This window comes from Rhineura floridana, chromosome 9, assembly GCF_030035675.1.
Source record: "Rhineura floridana isolate rRhiFlo1 chromosome 9, rRhiFlo1.hap2, whole genome shotgun sequence".
Taxonomy (NCBI): domain Eukaryota; kingdom Metazoa; phylum Chordata; class Lepidosauria; order Squamata; family Rhineuridae; genus Rhineura; species Rhineura floridana.
Genome location: NC_084488.1, coordinates 81,059,455 through 81,079,661, shown reverse-complemented (window position 1 = coordinate 81,079,661; position 20,207 = coordinate 81,059,455). Strand labels below are relative to the sequence as shown.

General features: G+C 40.7%; 1 protein-coding gene across 8 annotated transcripts in view; it reads right to left on the bottom strand.

The window, feature by feature from the left end:
* The window catches only part of ANKRD50 (ankyrin repeat domain containing 50), a 98,669-nt gene that overhangs the window by 31,413 nt on the left and 47,049 nt on the right, over positions 1-20,207 (bottom strand). For all 8 annotated transcript variants that reach the window (XM_061585100.1, XM_061585099.1, XM_061585098.1 and 5 more), the window contains one exon: positions 2,835-3,064. In XM_061585100.1, the coding sequence (XP_061441084.1) occupies positions 2,835-3,064 (230 nt within the window). The remainder of the gene's footprint in view (positions 1-2,834; positions 3,065-20,207) is intronic.

Below are 20,207 nucleotides of genomic sequence, written 5' to 3'. Positions count from 1 at the left end.
GGTGATACTTTAATACCTTCTTGAAAATTTGTAAATGTTAACAAACACTAACAATCAAGTACAAAATGCATTCGCTAGTGATCATTTCAAGGGCGTAATTTTGTACCTAATTGTTTTTTATTTAAAAGGATTACATATTTTTGAAATAAAATTATAACAAAAGGTTACACGTATTAAATGCATATTCTTACATTGTACCACTCATGCAGTAATTTAAGTAATTTTTCAACAAACAGGCAACATCAAGGAATGTAAAACCCTTAAGTCCCAGTGATCAACTGGAAAGTTAAGCGCAATCCAATCAACAGGACTTTAAAATGTTTTTTTTACTTTGGCTAGACTACACTTCACATTATCAACAGTAACTTTAATGTTCAAAGTACCTTAATTCAAAATCTCAGGCAGGAGAGTTATGCAATATAGCAGAGGCAGGAGAAGGAACAAAAAAGGAGGAGGAGCAGAGGACAACACTGTTTGGCGTGTAAATTTATGTATTTATTCCTACACTTACTGCACAGGAAAAGAGTCATGGATACAGTTACTTATAAGAAAAATCTTGTGTGTATATAAAATTATAAAAAGCAAAGGCTCCAAGTGAGTGCACATCCTTTATTTCCTTGTAAAGTAACTTAAGTGGGTCGATCAGACAAATTAGTTTGCATCATTTTTAGAAAATATATGGAACAGTGACGTGAAATACCATTTAAATCAATTACTACACTAGCCTTTTTCTTGGTGATTGAAAGATCCTTTTCAACTCTGAATGATGGGACTAAGGCAAGTTATCAGAAGCAATCAAATTCAATTAATGAGCATATACAAAGGTTTATGAATTTTAAGTACGTGCCCTTGAGGCATAATTCATTTATTTATATCTGCGACCTCTCACATCTGTTGGGAGGGGGAGCATAGCAATACTTTAAAGATGAAAAAGTGAAATGATGTGCACAACGAAAATACAGTACTTGTGTGCTCTCAAGCAGTTCACATACTTTTTAAATATCTGTCATGGGTTAATAAAACATTTCATTTAAAGAAGCCATTGTCAGATAGGTTGCGGGCCTTGCAGAACAAGGTATGCTGCATGCATAAACAGCAACTGGAATCTTTACTGTAAGGCTCTGAAACTGCTCAAGTGATCCACACAAACAAGGTGTCACTCAAAAGCTCTTGCCATCCAAGAAATGATGACACCATTTAACTTGACAAAAGTTGTTCATAGACTCAGAATTCCAGTTCTAGTAGCTCTGGAGTCCACTTCAGCACTCAGATGCCTTGCTCTAGACTGTCCAGGCCTCTTTGTGATATCAAATCTGCTAATTCAACAACAGCCAAAACACCATTACACCCTCTTCCTCTGAAGTCCCACTGTGACAGAATTGATCAGCCAGTGGCCTCAAGAGGTTATGGGAAGGCACAGCAAATAGAGGCCAAAACGGCAATTCTACGGTCAAACTAGACCATATGGGTGAAATCTAATGGTGTCATCACATGAACAGAAGAGACTTCTGCTTGAGTAGTGGGACTTCCCCTTCCTCTCCTCCCTGCTAGGCCCCAGCACACCCCCAAAATCTGCTCTATGGATTGCAAATGGGGAGGAGAGGAAGGGGAAGCTCCCTCGCACAACGTTGGATTTCACTATATGTTAACTATGCAATTGCACAATTAAATGCACCTAACTTTTTCTCTCTTCTAAGCAAGCATTCCCAATTGGGACGATGGTGCATACAAACTTTTTTTCCCAACCCTTCCCCTCTCCCCTACTGCGGTACTGGCAAAAATCTCCAAGCCTCTGAAGTTGATGCTTGCCCTAGAGCAGTCTTTCCCAACTAGTGGGCCAACCAGATGTTGTTGGACCACAACTCCCATCAGCCTCAGCCAGCATTGCCAATGGTCAGGAAAAATGGGAATTGTGGTCCAACAACATCTGGTGGCCCACTAGTTTTGTACACCGCCCAGAGAGCTACTAGCTATGGGCGGTCTAGAAATGAAACGAAATAAATAAATAAATAAATAAATAGTTGGGAAACACTGCCCTAGAGGAAAAGCTGCCATCAGTACCAATCATGTCTTTAAAACAATAATCTTAATTAGTTTTCCAAACCAAATTATAATAACTAATCAAATATATCATCTAGCTTGGCTGGAAAGGTGAAGAGGTCAAGGATTTTATTTTTTAATCTACTGTGGTTTTATTATAACTGCTGTCTTATTCTATTCCATTCATTACCTTAACATAAGCAGGTTTTACATGCAGGCTGAGAATCCAGTCTTTATGCTTTCCTACACTTAGGGAAAAAATCCTAAGAACAATAGCGGCGGAGTGATGAAATGAGCTCACAATTCAGCAAAGACTGGAACAACAAGTTGTAGAAGATTCCCGATAGTCTGCCAACAGCATACTCCCAGGATCAAATACAGCTACACCCATACAATGAGCTTGCAAAATGTAGCCTCCACTCTAGAAAACAGGATGACAAAGCTAGATTCTTAGATGGGAAAAAAATAACTGTTAAATGTATCCACTATGCTTTAGTTGTACAAGCCTTCAGTGTAGATGTGTCATATACACTCTTTCACTGGGGAGGGATGGCACATTAACCCCATTATTATTATATATCAGCATCTATGCAAATATTCCATGCAGCACTTAGCTCTGTACAATAAAAGTTATCAATTAGGTAAAGGCTCCAGGTAAATGGTGATTCTGGGAAAGTAAGAAAGGTTTTCTTCTTGAAAGTTTAACACAGAGAGAAAAGATTTCAGGAAAGGATTTATCTCACAACGATCCAAAAGTGAAGAGCAGCTAATATTTCACTGGGATTTGTACTCACCAGTAAACATTTTTGTAACAGCTTTGCTCTGCTTCCGGGCAGAGCACAGGAGCAGCAACCACGGAGGGAAAAACTCATAGTGACTAGCTAGAAGTTCAGCTATAGTTCCAGATAAGCCTATAGATGTCTGGTCCCCTTCTACAATGTTACAACCCTCATCCACAGAATCTACGAGGAGGAAGAAACTTTGCTGGGGTGGCTTCGCTCCTAGAAGGGGCAACAGAATGCACCTGCAACAAACAAACAAAAGAAGAAGAAAAGAAAGAAGAATTATAATGCACATACACACACAGAAGCATTTGGAATTATTTTCTGTTTGGGTGGTTTTGTTGTCTAGCAATGGAGCTTGCGCGTATATTGACAAAGTGGAGTTTACAAGCGTGTGTGAAAATGGAAACCAATAGGAAATACTTTTTCCATTGTCAGGTGCTGTTGTCTCACTTTCAGCCAGGTTAATAGTTGATTAAGCCCTCTAATATATAAATAATTTTTGAGGTTCAGGTGTGATGGACAACTACATGCTCATCTGCTTGTGCAGCTACTCCCAAATTGCTGTAAACAGGGAAGCCCAAAGTTTAGTAAGAGTTGGATATGCCCATCACAACTTATGTGAAATTTGAACAGAGGCTTTATCAGTGTGATGTGCAATCCCAGCTAAAGTTCTAGTTACAACTGGGATATATCTAGTAACAAGATATTGACTGATTCCATAAAGGAAGCCACAGACCTGAACTTACAAGATCTGAACAGGGTGGTTCATGACAGATGCTCTTGGAGGTCACCGATTCATAGGGTCGCCATAAGCCGTCGTCGACTTGGAGGCACATAACAACAACATATCTAGTAACTATTCATAGTGATATTCTGGGACTTCTGCCTGTACAAGTCCTACTGGAAGGTAATGGGGATACACAGAACACTATTGCCATCTTGCACTAATGCCATTCATCTCAGCCTTGAGCTTAAGAAGTGGCTGCTCTCATTTATGGGATAGTAAATCCCAGAACCTCCCAGCGAGAGCCTCTTTGCATGATCCCTGAAATATCACTTTCTATCACCATCCAATGACAGAAGGTCTGGGTAAACCAGTAAAAATAGCGTGCCCAATTATCCAGATTATTCAATATAGCTATTGGGATGAATAAGGCTATAGTATTATTTAATTAAAGAGGATGGTGGAAGCTTTCAACATAACTTTCATTTTTGCCATACCAAGGAAGTGATTCACTAACCACTTCCAGTAACGTATGCCCACTAACTGGCCAGATGAGTAAAAGTCCTGACACACTTCGAAAGGGTCATTTTGTATTACTAACAGTTTAACATGTCTTGCGCTGGCTCCCCTCTACCCAACCCAAGAATCCATCCCTCCTATACATTTTCAGTATGAAATCAGATTTTCACATTTCATTATGTCCCTATTGGGAGGAAAGGCAGGACATAAATAAACAAACATTTAGGACCATTTTTTTTCATGAAAGTAATTTCTAATTTCTTTTAAGTGATTAAAAGTATTTAAATAAAATAGATGACAATTACTTTGCAATATTTGTAGGGAGTTTGGTATTCTGAATGTAGTGTTCTCTAGCTGTTAAAAACGTTCTGTGTAAACTGATCATAATTCACATTTGGAACAATGTTGCTATTTCCCCTCCCCCATGCTAAGTGTATTTCAGCTGAGATTTTTGAACACAAATTAAATTCCGTCAGAAAACAGGAGTGCATTACAATGCATTACAGCTACCATCAACACCCGAGTATCGTTGCAACAGGAGATATCACACAGTAAAGCAGACTCTTTAAGTGTCTGCTTCAGCGCAGCCAGTAAGCCATTTTCAAACTTCCAACTGCATCATGACCTCAGGCCTATTCAGCAGATTCTTCAATAAGGCAACTGTTCCTGCCATGAAACAGTCTTTCCTAGAAAATAATCCCTTTATTTTCAAAAATGCCGTTGTGGTTTCAAAGCAGAATGAATTGTGGCTCTCCACTCCCTATTGCATCAGCCAAATGTTTTGTTATCTTTAGAGGGGCTAGCAGTCACCTTGAAGACCATTTGAAAATAATCATGAGCACTGTAAAATAAGATATATACAATATGCCATCAAACCAAATTATATACTCGAGTGATTAATCAATTTGTAGAGTGACAATGAATGGAATGAAGCCTGAGAGCATCTGAAACTCTGCATCTCACACTGGATTACTTCCAAAATCAGATGGGTGCACTGAAAACTCAGTTGTGACTGTTTGCAGCTGCACTCTTAGATCCCCTTCATTCTCATACTTCAGGTATTCACTGTTACCCTTCATGCCTCCCTTTGATAGCAAAAGCACATTTATTAGAAAGCCTCTTCACACTAAATCAGATGTTCTTAAGAAGTATGTCACAAAGGAGTATGTCCCTTTTAAATTCTCAGCACTCAACATTTGCAAACACTCATCTGTGGGAATTCCTTGTTCAAGCCTTGCAGGAAAAAGTCCCCATAGAATGCACTCAAACACCAGTCAGCCAGATGGCCCAGCATGAATGGAATCTTGGGAGATGCATCATACAAATCCCTATAAGTTCATGTTCATGTAGCTACCCGTGATAAAATGCTGATGGCAGCAACAACGAAAGGCTTTCAACTTGGCAGTTCAAACTAAACAGGTTTCCTCTAGAGTGGCTCGTTTTGGAAGGAGCAGCACTTCCTTTTCCAAGACAGTGCTACCTGAAACCATCTCTAGTAACTGATCATTTTGCAACATTTCTACAAGTAGCAAAAGGCTAACCTGCTATATCAAGGATTGGGAACGTGTGACCCTCCAGATGAGGTTGGACTACAATCCCCATCAGCCCCAACCAGCAAGGCCAACAGCCAGAGAAGATGGGGTTGGAGTAGAGAAACATCTGGAGGTCACAGGTTCTCCATCCCTGTGCTACATATTTGACTCACATGAAACAAATGGTTATATGATTCAGTGCTCATTTTGGTATAATTTCAGCCTCATCTCATGAGTACAAGACATTTCTGTAGATCTCTAAATTAAGAAAAAATGCAATGACCCACAGGAAGTCTGAATATACCTTTTCAGCAGCACTTATCATTCTGTGACATTTGGTACCATTTTTAATGCTTTGCTTGATCCATACTTCTCCTTTCTTTTGCCCAAGGCTTCATAAATGATATAAATAATGAAAAGGGAAAGTCTCCTCTAACTTTGCAACTGTTAACACAGCAGCTTTAGAAACCTCTGTTGTACTATCTTCAGAAGTGGCTTGCTATGCTGGCTTCTTGGAAGGGGAGTTGCTGCTGCTTACCAGAAAAGGGGTGAGGCAGCAGTCTGGGGGGCACCAGCAGAGCTAATCTTGTCCTCCGGCCAGTGAGCCTGCGCCATGTTGACATCTCTGCCGCCTCACCTCTCCTGGTAAGTGACAGTGGCACACCGGCCAGGAAGCTCACACTGGCTCTAACACATCAAACGAGCCAGTTTCAGACTGTGTTGTAGCCACTTTTCAACAATCAACCATATGGAAATCACAGTATAAACCACCAACCTCAAATCACTGAAGCTGTTTAATGAAGGAAAAAATGCTGTAAGGCACTAAAGTGTGGTATCTGAACAGTCTCATCGCTGCTTGCCTCCTGCACTTTCCCTTAGTCTATATGCTACTTAGTCTTCACTGTATTTCCCATTTTCTAAGCCTGTAAGTCTCTTTGCTGCTATGAGCTTGCAGCAGGCAGTAATGCTGCAATGGGAAATTGGAGCGTAGCTAATGTTTCGATGTTATGAATAATGATGTCTTTGGTGGGTGGCAATGAAGTTGCTAGGGAGTAGCTATTGTTTCTATGTTGCCTTCCCCCTCCCCCCCAAAAATGTTATTGATACATAGAAATCTGCCTCACTGTAAGTCAGACCATTGGTCCATTTAGCAAAGTTAGTAGTGCCTGTACCAACGGGCTGTGGCTCTCCAGGGCTTTAGACAGGGACCCCCAAGCAGCTAGGGATGGAAAGATCAGTTTTGGTTCTCTATGTTTCTAATTTTCCAGTCTTAAATTCAGTTTTCCACATTTCTGCAGCTACTTTTGAACTTTTTTTAAAAAATACTCCTGAAAATTCTGCAGCATTTTAGTGAATTTCTCCTAACAAACTTTTTTGTAGGCAGTTTTGACTAAGATACACATTTTTGCAAGCAATTTCTCATCCTATAATGCATTTTGTATGTTATTTTCACTCATTCATTTGTATGCACACACTCTTCTTGCATATGTATTTTTGTAAATTTTGCTTGGTTGTTGAAATGCATTGCAAAATTCAATTAAGAATGAATTTCGAAGGATGACTGTGTTTCGGTTCTCAGACTGTTTCAGAAAGTGTGAATTTGATATATTCAGCTTGAAATGTGAACTGAATCAAATTTCTCACCCATCCCTACTCCTAGCCCTAGCTGGCAATTCTAGCGATCGATTTGGGGAATAGCTCAGTGGTAAAGCATCTGCACTGCATGCAAAAGGCCTCAGGTATAATCCCTGGCATCCCCAGGCAGGGCTGAGAAACTCCTTGAAGAGCCACTGCCAGTCAACTATGGATGGTAGTGAGCTAAATGGACCAATGATCTGATTCTGTACATGGTGGCTTCCTATGTTTCTGTCCTGGGATCTTCTGCATGCAAAGCATGTTCTCTAACATTTGCCCTTCCCATATGCTTTTGTCTTTGCTGCAGAGGAAGTATAGGGTCTCAACTACTCACACTGATGTAAGCACTAGCATGATGGTGGCCACCTTAGCTGGATTGTAGGACTGTCTTGCCAAAGTACCGATTCAGACATCTAGGACAACTGACCTTGAAGTGCTCAACTGCACCAATTCTACACAGCTTCTAAATTTAACTGAATTCATATTTCATTTCAGTGCTGAGAAAAGTCTCTTGCCAAGAGATCGCAATGAGCTTACAGAGCCAGCCACTGAATGTTCAGACTTACCAGATTTATAGTTGCCTCTGCATCCCTTATTTCCTTTTGTGAATCTATATCACACAAACAAGAAATGGGCTTGACAAATCTGAAAAGAATTTCATGCGATAAAGAGAATGCACTTCTGCAGCAATGAAAGGATTTCCCTCGGTAGATATAAAAAGGAAACTGCAGACAATGGAGGAGTAGACGCTTCTACTCGCAAAGGCTTCCTGAAAGGACACAATAATTCTTTATAATAAGTAAGAATACTGCCTATTATGTGTGTTTTATTTTTTGCTCCAATATAGTGTGGTCCCTCTCCCCACTTCCTCCATGTATTTCAACTTTCACCTTAATAAATGTAACACAACTTTCATTGATCTAAGCACTTGAGAGGAAGTGTGAAACCACAGAGGAATTGCTCAAAGTCTGGATAGTTGAACATAAGACTTTGTAGTTATTCTTTGGAATTAGTAGACTGTGAATGCATCCTTTTTAAAACAGATACCAAGACCTAGATATAGTTTTCAAAATGAGGCCTCACTAGTGCCCTCCATAATGTTATCAGAAATTCCTTATCGCTACAAAAAATGCCCTACCTAACATTCAAGGATTTTCCTTGTTTCTTTTGCAGCCACAAAAAACTGCCACTTCAGTCACCTAGAAATTCACGAGACTGCTTTTTCGCTGTCATCATCTCACTGTTGGAAAACTAGATACTAAATAAGGTTTAGCCCTCAAAACATATGACACTCCACTGGGTACTACTGAATTATATTCCATTTCTTTTATTCAACTTCATGAAGTCATTCCAGGCATCCTGCACAATTCACCAAAGGCTATTTATGATAATAATTCCATTGGCATCCCCTACTTCCTTTCCTAAGGTTAACTAATAAAAAATAATGAAGAAAATAGGTTTAAGGACTATGTCTGCAATCCCAACTGTATCCCCATCTGTATTATACATTTAAAGCAGTATCAGACCACTTTAAACAGTCATGGCTTCCCCCAAAGAATCCTAGTAATTGTAGTTTGTTAAGAGTGCTCAGAATTGTTGGGAAACCTCTATTCCACTCAGAACTACAATTCTCAGAGAGGTTTAACAGTCAACCCCTCCTCCCTCTAGGATGTATGAATGGAATAGAGGTTTCCCAACAACTCTGAGCACCCTCAACAAAATACAATTCCCAGGATTCTTTGGGGAAACCATGACTGTTTAAAGTGGTATGACACCGCTTTAAATGTATAAATATATAGTGCCAATGGGGCCTGTCTACTCAAGTACTACTGAATTCATTGGGGCTTACTCCCAGCCTAATACCTGAAGGAATACCATTAATTTCTCCACTTGAATATTTACCATTTAATTCTTCCTCATCTTCCCTTTGTTCAGTTCTTCAATAAGACAGTAGTGCAAGATGACTCCAACTAGATTAATCTATCTAGCCATGCAAGACAGCGCAACATCAGTGATTCACTGATCAGACATAGTCTCTGCTCAAAATAAGTGACCACAAACGTGTAGTAGCTGTTAATGTTCTTGATGGAAATTATCTCTCTGCTAAATATACCAAAGATGAATAAAATAAGAAGAGCATCCGGTATCCTACGATGAAGTGTGTTAGCCTAGGTATTCAGACAGCAATCATATACATTTTAGTCCCATTGAATTCAGTAAGACTTACTTCTGAGAAGATAAGCACAAGATCACACTGCTGTGCAACACTTTGCACTCATCTGTACTGACTTTCCTCTTCCTCTTCAATCCTCTCATAGGCAGATCACTGGATCATCTTATAGTTCAACTTAGACACCAACCCAGCAACAATAACTATGAAATTTCAGTGACCACTCTTTCAGTGTTATTTATTTATTATTTGATTTATATCCCGCCCTTCCTCCTAGCAGGAGCCCAGGGCAGCAAACAAAAGCACTAAAAATACTTTAAAACATAAAAACAGACCTTAAAATACATTAAAACAAAACAATTTTAAAAACATTTTTTTAAAAAAAGCTTTAAAAACATGTTAAATAAAAAGGGTTAAAAACATATTTAGAAAAAAAAAGTTTAAAAAACATATTAAAAAGCAATTCCAACACAGATACAGACCATCGGCCCAGTCTATCTAAAGGAGCGCCTCCAGCATCATCAGCTATGCCGCCCAACAAGATCAGCCTCAAAAGACCTCCTCTCCATCCCATCAGTCAAAACAGCCAAACTGGTGAGGACTAGAGAGAGGGCTTTTTCAATTGTGGCCCCCACCCTGTGGAACTCCCTCCCAAATGATGTCCGCCATGCCCCTTCTATGTTGAGCTTCCGCCGGGCCTTGAAGACCTGGCTCTTCAGGCAGGCTTTTGGGGTGGGTTAGATTTTATCTTCATTATTTTTAGATTTTTAATGCCTACGTATTGTATACCTATGTTGTACATCGCCCAGAGTGGCTGGGCAGCCAGCCAGATGGGCGACTAATAAATTCAATAAATAAATAAATAAATAAAAGTATATGTTATCATATATACATCTGCTTTAGCCACAGTCTGCTTGAGATAAAGCTATCTTTGTTTCATCATTTTATAGATATGTTAAGCTCAGGTCCTTCCAATTTATTAAATGCCTGCAATCTATGCTAAAACAGTCAACTATATTATCTATGGTATAATTTTACCATTTTAGAGCATGTCAAAATGTAAACTATTTTGACATGCTCTAAAACGGTAAAATTATAGCGAAGGTATCTCCATTTTTGGTTCTCTGCCACTCACAAGCAGTTCTCTAGGTCAAATCACATGGAATTCCTTCTCAACACCATCCTGATTTATATCAAAAGCAGTTTGTAGCACTACCATGTATGGTGGCTACTAGCCAAAGAGAATCAGAAAGAGAACACTATAGAAAGATCCACTTTTTGAACTTATACATAACAGGATCAGAAGCAAAAACGTACAGTGACATGCTGCTACAACAAAGGTTTTTTACACAGATGCCAGACGTATAAGATCATCAAATGTCATGATTTCAATACATTACATTTATTTTCATTCCCAATTTTCTTCTTCGAGGAGTTTTGAACAGCATACATGGTTCCCCTTCCTCCTCACAACAACCTTGCAAAACAGGTTAGGTTGAAAGATTATAATTGACCCAAGGTCATCCAGTAAGCTTTGTGGCTAAATGGGGAATTATTTTTATTAAAATATTTATATACAACCTTTTAAATATAAAGTGAAATACAAAAATGCATTACAATTACAAAATCTATAATAAAGAAACAGCTGCTAGATCAATGGCAGGTAGATAAAGAATCCAACTGGCACGAACAACCAGCAAAGGCCTCCAAGAATAAATGTGCTGTCAGCAAGTACTGAAATTGCATTAATGTAGGTGCTTGCCTCAGTTCAGAGGGGAGGTGATTCCACTATTGAAAAAGGCCTCCTTCTAATTCCCACTAAGTGAACCTCTGCAGACCTGATGAGGAGGGCATCATCCAATAATCCTAGTGACCAGGCTGGATGGTATGGAGACAGGTGCTCCTTCATGTAAACTAGTTCCAAATTGTTTAGGACTTTAACTCAAAGCCTTAAACCGGGCCTGGTAGCATGCTAGTAGCTAATGCAGCTCCTTTAAATGCAACGTGAGCACAGTAGGATGTCCCACTCAGCATCCTAGCCACTACATTTTGCACTAACTGTAGCTTCTGGACCAGCCGTAAGGGCAGCCCGAGTTAGATATGAATGCACATCTCCCCAGACTGAGCTGGGGGAAGGGCCATAACACATGATTTGCAAACAAAAGATCTTAGGCTCAGTCCATGGCATCTCCAGACAGTGCTGGGAAAGACTCCTGTCTGAAACCTGGGAGAAGCAGTTACTGACCATCCGTAGACAATACTGAACTAGATGTACCAATGGCCTGGTGTGGCATAAGGCAGAGTCCTATGACATAGTTTGTAAAAGTTTATATCTCTTTGACAAACATTTAAAAGTACCATTTTAGGAGTGGGAAATCAGATGAACTGAGAATTTCAAATGCATGAGACCTTCAGAGTACTCATAATTGCCCCCCTTTTAGTTTACTGAACAGCCTTAGCAACTTTGCAGTTGTATCAGTTACTATTTGCACATCAAATATAAAATCTCACCAGCAAAGGAAGAACCATTTAATACCACAATTTGCCACACTTACCCTGTTCTTCTAGACTCACATAACCTTAGCATGACACTCTTATCTTAGGATACAAAGTGTACCCGTTTATTTCTGTCAGCTTACACCATGGTTACAATAGTGCACACAGGTTTTCTTTAATGTGATGTATATCATACTATGTTTTTAGATTAATTCTATATTCAACTACTGTTGGGGGTGGAGGGGGGAAGGGGAAGTATGGTGACTATTCTCCTCTCTGTGCTATGAGGTCTAGGTTCAAAAAGCAATGGGTCTAAGGCCAGGGCTGGGGAACTTGTGGCCCTCCAGATATTGTTGGACTACAAGTCCCATCATCCCTTACCACTGGCCCTGCTGGCTGGGGCTGATGGGAATTAGAGCCCAACAACATCTGAAGAACCACAAGCTCCCCCGTCTAAGTTTTGAGATCACTCAGTGCCTTCTAAGAAGAAAACAATATTCACATTGCACATCCATTTTCTACCCCCTTTCCTATAACCTCTGACATTATGCATAGCTTTTTTGCCAGTAACAAAAAATCTGAATCATAGCAGAATTAAGCAACTATTTTTCTCAGGTATGTTCACTGTCTGCATGCCATGGCTGTATCCTGCTGCAGTTATTTTTTTCTTTCTAAAGTTAATTCAGGTTTCAGAAACTACATGTATAAGTATAATTCAGCTTTCCAGCTTTGCCCCTAAACAAGTCACTTCATCCTTCCTCTCCCGATTCCTTTCTCAAAGTAGACGGTTGTCACAAATGACTCACCTCGGCACTAAAAGTGGCATATATCACACTAATGCTATAATCTGTTTCATAATTTATGTTTTGAACTTCTCAGATGTAGCCATGATTGCAAGAAGGAAGACTTTTAAATAGCACCATTTCACTTGCTGCCATCACATATTTTAAACAGCAATTTCTTCCAGAAGTCTTACTAGTTTAATGAAAAAAGTTCTCCAAAGTCTCAGAAATCTGGTTTCTTGGATTTAGGAAAGAATTATGGGCACAGCAAGTTAAGAGCACCAAAAAGAATAGACAGTAAGCACGTTTAACTTTCTCTAGGCTGTGTACTAATCCAAGCAATGAATGCTGGGGGGGAATTCTCATGTTATTAAGTCATACTGAAGTAGTATGTCCAGCTGGATACAATGCTAGCCCTAGATGGCAAGGGCTCAAATCCCAACTCAGCAATGGTTCAGTTGAGGTCTGGGGTAACTCACTACTGGCATACAACCAAGGTTTGCTCATGAACAAATACAACAGGGATGAAAAAGCACATTACCATCCTAGGAGTCATAAAACAACCAACAGAAAATTGTAATTTAAAACTTATGTAAACTGTGAATGCTTATGACTATGTTATTTAATTTATCACTTCAAAACAACATTTTTTTAAAAGTGTATATTATGAAATAATCTAGTTCACTCCTATTTGTTCAAGTTATTCCTTGGGCCAAACATTGCTGAACAGACAGTGTACTGGGAAAATGTAGCACACAGAAAAATGAAAGAAGCCTTTACACACTGGACAAGTTAGAATCTCCTAAGGGCAATGGTGACATGGTTTCAAAAAACACAAACACAAACATGTAGCTGAATTAAAAAGCAAAGGGAAAAAGCAAAATAACAAGAATGGGGAACAGGTCAGAACAGCACTGATCATCCCTAGTTTATTTTGACCATTGATATACCCTGCATTTCGATCAAATGACTGGCAAGGTGGCTTAAAATCTAGCAGACTTGGTTTCTCTAGCTGGTGGCAGAAACAAAAAAATCCTTCTGCAGCCTCAGGGCAACTGGGGCAGAGTTCTTTTTTGCGGGTTGGAGGGCTGCAGCTGTTCCTTCTCTAGTCAATGACTGGTGCCAGACTAGTCTTCCCTTGTTGTTCTTCCAGGGGTGGGCAATTTCATTTGATGTCATACACATCCTATTCTGTATTCACACCTGCATTTACATGAACAAGGGGAAAGGTATTCCTGCAAGGGTCGTTCAGGGAGATGTACTCTGTATAGTTTGCACACCTTGTTTGGTGCAGTTATATTTCCCGATGAAGTGAGGCAACAATACCCCAGGGTTGCCATCTGCTTTGCTTTGATCTATAACAAGTGCCTATAATCCCTGAAAAAGGTACATGCCCAGGCAAGGGGGATTGAGATTAAGTTTAATTTGGTCACAAATTTCCAAGACAAACCTGCAGGGTTTGTGTTGATTAACATACATCTGTTTAAAGTCTTTGACGTCCTCTGAAAAAGATGGCTTTTCCAAGTCAAGGAAAATGACAAAAGAAAACAGTGGCTCTGTCCTGATTGGCTCATTTAAGTGTCTCAGAACCAAGGCCTGATTCTGAACAGTGATTTTCTGAACTATGTAATTTGCTTCCACAAGATGCAGTGATGGCCACCAACTTGGATGGCTTTAAAAGAGGATTAGGCAAATCCATGGAGGCTATCAATGGCTCCGAGCCACTACGGCTATACTCTCCCTCCACTGACAGAAGCAGTATGCCTCTGAATATCATTTGACAGGAATCACAAGTAGAGAGAATGCTGTTGTGCTTAGGTCCTATTTTGGGGCTTCCCATATGCATCCACTTCATTTTAAAGAATTAAAGCAAATGAAAAGTTTCATTTAAAAAACATGTTTTTGCATGAATATGTTGATAATACTTCAGCAACCCAAGGAGAGGGCAATAGTATCTCATTTCTCTAAAACATCTAGAACAATTGTTCAACAAGACAGAAAGAGTACTCTGGTAGGAAATCCAACATCCTCCCACTTCTTTAACACCTCAGGTTTCACTACTGGGATTCTTTCCAAAGAGTTACCCCCACGTCAATAGCTTCCAATTATTTTGAAATAGTACAAGTCATCCATAAGGAATTAGGTTATTGCCTCAGATCTGGTGTAACATATTTAGAGGAGGGAAATCTTGCTATGACTAAGACTGCTATCATTTATGCAAAGGCAATACTATCTGTTTGAAACAAAAACAAATTACGTGCATCCAACCATTAAGAGTGAACAGGAACAAAACAGGCAACTTGCTGATATCCAAGTCTAGGTTCTTGACAAATAACACACAAAATTTATTTTAATCATGTTCATTCCCTGTACTGGTAAACTTGATGTTGATGAGAAGGGAAGTCAAACAGCGTCAGAGACAAGGTGGAGGGTTCTGTCTACCTCAGTGACTCCCCAGTTACCCCAAAAAATACCATATTCTGGTTGTGAGCTTTTGTTTCTTTTTTCCTTAAAAAAAATTCCTCCCATGGGAACAGAATGACGTAAAGAACAATTAAGAAGTCTGACAATGACAAAAACAATCACCTTCATCAACAAAGTCAGGAGATTTGGGGGGTGGGCAGGCAATGTAAGGAATCAGAAATAAGTAGGCCAAGTGACCATTAGGCAAAAGGGATGCCATGTGCTTCCTTGGGGCCTAAGGTGGGGGACAGATGTTTAGGGTTGAGACACACATGCCTTACGGAGCACATTCCCTGACCCAATATCTCCCCCAATTGCAATCCCTCTGTGAATTTAGGAGGTCTATCCCCTTTGCAACAGAAACAGTCCTTTGGGTTGTTAATTAGGAGCCCAGAGAAGGGGAGGGGAGGAAAGAAGGCATTTTCTCCAATCCAAATTAATTGCCTCAAAGGCACTGTTATATTCCAGGGCAAGATCCTCAAATGGGGAATGAAAGAAAAATAAGGCTTTGGAGATTCACATATTCATGATTTCCCCAGTATTCTCCCATAGAGGCTCAGACAAAGAGACATAAAAATACTCTCTCCCTGCACTGTATCACCCAGGTTTGTGACATGGCCAGCATCAACCCTCACTCGTGTTATTGAGCTTGGCCAGAGTGGGGGGGTGGAGAGTAATCTTTTTCTCTTTCCCATTCTCCCCAAATCTCCTACCATACCCAGCTCTGGAATGAGATATGCAGCCACCCACAGCAAAATATTTTTATATGAGTACCCACTTATAATGATCTCTCCCTCCCTCCCTCCCTCACGCATGCGCGCGCACACACACACACACTAATCCCCTACTATAACATCAGGATGAAAAAGCTGAGATGTGATTGGGGTTGCCATTGTCATGACCTATGCTTACTTGGTCAGACTCAGTTGAGCTGCTACAGGATTGGCATGGCAACACTTGATCTCCTAAAAAAGCACACCTGGAGGCTTTCCCCCAAAAAAGCCAGTGAACTGATTTGCAGCAGACAAGGCCTGTTTTACCAGCACTGGCTTCTCCTTGCTGCCATTCCCACATCACCAATTTTTTAATATGAAGATCCAGGTATATAGAAAGATGTGTGCATTTTGTTAAAAAAAAAAAGATTTGCAGTACTAGTATTTTTTGGAGGCAATACATGCTAGAGAAACCTGCTCTTAAAACTCATGTCATCTGCAAGCTGTTTCCAATTGGACAGCAAACCTCTGAGATTATATTGCTTTCTGTCATATACTGCTCTAACCCAATAATATACAAAGATTATTAGTATTTAGAATCTATAGAACACATTCAAGTGTTCACAGTGATTCATGTTCATTATCCTTACAAAAGCCCTGCAAGCCCATTCTGTATTATACCAGACATGGGGAACCTCCAGCAGGCCCAATAGGAGCTCTAATTTGGCCCATGGGGACATTTTCTTCAAGCCACACACACCCCTGATGTCATATGATGTCAGTAGTTGGGCAGGTAATGATATGGTTGCCTTAAGTGCACTCCTTATCCCCCCCCATTGCATTTGGCACCTTTTAAATTTAGGATGAAATGCATATCCCACCAGGAGCTCCCATTCCAGAGCTCCTGATCTAGAAGCCCTGAGTGGACCTGATGCCTGCTGAAAAAGGAGCTCGACATCACTACCAATCAGTGGTGGCTTTAAGCACCTCGGAATTCCTTCAAATCCAACCCACCCCTGCCAAGGAAAAATGGGTCACCCAATAACGCCAAAGTGGCCCACGGGGAGTGGGGCAGCTCAAGACAAAACCTTTTCAACAACAATTTAGCTAAAACTTAGACCACAATATTTTAGCCACCATACAATCAAAACCTGTCAGCAACAGCTATTTTGGAACCATAAGGCCAAAGGATAATAAAATCACACATGCACATACAGAACTGCAAAGACATTGGGTTATATACAACTTAGTGCCAAGTCAAAGGTTCCATCACAGCAAGGATTTTTTCTTGTGCAATGGAACATTCTCCCCCTCTCCTCCCCTAAATCTGTTCTGGGGCTTTCTTTAATCCTCCAGAGTAGATCTGAAGATGTTTCAGGGCGCACACGGGGAGAGGAGGGGGGGAAATCCGCTTACGCTGCTAGTAGGAAGTGCTGTTCTAGCACAAGGACTTTGTTGAATATTATCCTTTAATAATACAGTATCTAAACTATTGTTACAGCAAAACAGTGGATGAATTTTAATCCATTTGTTTGTATCAAAAGGTTTCCCGTCCAGCTCTACTCCTACCAAGGAAATGCTGGACTGACATCTGAGCTGCTCATCCACAAATACATAGTAGGGGTCCACACTCACCTAGTGACATACCATCTGTATGACCTTCAAGCCCAAAGGGACTAACGAGCACACCATTTCTCCACCATTTATATCTAAAACCACCCATCACACCCTTATATACTTTAACGGGACTAGCCCTGCTCTTTTAACTCTTTGTTTTCAACCAATATTGTGCTGGTTTCAGGTTTGTCCTTCAGACGGACAAAGGCTGGTCCAAGAGTAGCCTATTACCCAAACAAGCCACTCCTGAAACCTATGGGAAATTGCACAAGCCAAGTCCAACAATTATAAGGGTAAAAGTTGGAAGGAGGGACAGCCAGGGAGACACCAGCACATATAGGGAAGGCCACACTGCCACACCTAGGCAGCATTTTAGCTATCAGCCTGTGCCCCCCCCCCACTTTTTGGTAAACATTTCCTATAAAAACAAACATCCTGCGCCATGTCCATGTTCCAGCTCCCCTGGGGAGGTAGTATGCCTCTGAATGCCAGTTGCTGAGAATCACAAGAGGGAAGAGTGCTTTTGTGCCCAGGTCCTGATTGCAGGCTTCCCACAGGCATCTGGTTGGCCACTGTGAAAAGGGGATGCAGGGCTAAATGGGTTCTTAGCCTGATCCAACAGGGCTCTTATGCTCTAACATGGGTTTGTCAATGTTTTAATCTCTTTTGCTTTTATCCAATCCAGGCTTTGATTAAATTAGGTACATGAAGCAATACAAGGATTTTTAAAAGCTGGTTAATCATTGGTATTTTTGCAACTAATTAATCAGGACAATTTAAGAAGTTCCTCTTATTGCCATCTTTTTCAATATAAGCTTCTCTAATTTTTGAAAAAGAAATCCGAAATAGCTTACGATGTAACAGCACACTATGTTGCATGCTTATTCAGAAATACATCCCACTATATTTAATGATACTCCTAGTTAAGTGCACATATGTTTGCTGCGAAAATCTATAAGCCCTTCTCAGAATATTGAATATTTTGCTTTTCTGATTTCTTATGTGCAATATATACCATGATCAAGATAGCCTTAAAACTAAGAAATGTGCACTTAATTCTCAGCCTGCTCATTAAAATCCCCCCCGCCAAACACACATGGCTTAGTCAGTTAAAATAATAATAATAATAATATTTAATTTGTGTGTCGCCTATCTGGCAATTAGCCACTCTAGGCGACGTACATTAAAATGAAATAAAATACAATAATATCAAATGCAGTCACATTAATAACAGTAGATAAAATAAATACTGGACAGTCATCAATACATATATAAAACAATTATTTTAGCAGCATACGATAGATGACAAATGATTAGACTGATCTACAGACTGAAATTTCCACCCTAGTAGTTTAAATGTATCAACCCTATTGGAATCTCCATCATGTTTAGCCTCACCCCAAGCTCGTGCAATGCCTCTCACATGCTGAGGAATAACTGCCGAAGAGGCAAACATATTCTATCCATATAGGCTTCCTGCCCAGTTAGTACCCTGATCTTCCTTTCTCCAGGCACCTCTTTTACCAATGTGATGCTATTCAACAATGGAGTGGGGATGGAATGATCCATCAATTTCTGTTCTCTCCATTTTTCATTTTTCTAATCTTGAATTCAGTTCTCCACATTTCTGCAGCCATTCCTGGGCAAGGTCTTGGAAGGGGTGATTGCTGGCCAGCTCCAGGCGCTATTGGATGAAACTGATTATCTAGATCCATTTCAATCGGGTTTTAGGCCCGGTTTTGGCACTGAGACAGCCTTGGTCGCCCTGTACGATGTCCTATATCAGGAAAGAGACAGAGGGAGTGTAACTCTGTTGATTCTCCTTGATCGCTCAGCGGCTTTTGATACCATCGACCATGGTATCCTTCTGGAGAGGCTCGCGGAGTTGGGAGTTGGAGGTACTGCTTGGCAGTGGTTCCGCTCCTACTTGGCGGGTCGTCTCCAGAAGGTAGTGCTTGGGGAACATTGCTCGACACCGTGGGCTCTCCAATATGGGGTCCCGCAGGGGTCAGTTTTGTCCCCCCTGCTTTTTAATATCTACATGAAGCTGTTGGGAGACGTCATCAGGAGTTTTGGAGTGTGTTGTCATCAGTATGCTGATGACACGCAGCTCTACTTCTCCTTTTCATCTTCTTCAGGTGAGGCTGTCGATTTGCTGAACCGTTGCCTGGCCGCGACAATGGACTGGATGAGAGTTAACAAACTGAAGCTCAATCCAGACAAAACTGAGATGCTGTTGGTGGACGGGTTCTCTGATCGGATGGTGGATATATACCCTGTCCTGGATGGGGTTACACTCCCCCTAAAGGACCGGGTTCGTAGTCTGGGAGTCTTTTTAGACTCTTCCCTCTCACTTGAGGCTCAAGTAGCCTCGGTGGTTAGGAATGCGTTTTACCAACTTCGGTTGGTAGCCCAGCTACGTCCCTATTTGAGTAAAGAGGACCTTACATCAGTGGTACATGCTCTGGTAACCTCACGTTTGGATTACTGTAATGCGCTTTACGTAGGGCTACCTTTGAAGACAGTTCGGAAGCTACAACTAGTGCAAAATGCGGCGGCCAGATTGCTGACAAGGACCAAGCGGTCCGAGCATATAACACCTGTTCTGGCCAGCTTGCACTGGTTGCCAATATGTTTCCAGGCTAGATTCAAAGTGTTGGTATTAACCTATAAAGCCTTATACGATGCGGGACCACGATACCTTGCGGAACGCGTCTTCCGATATGAACCG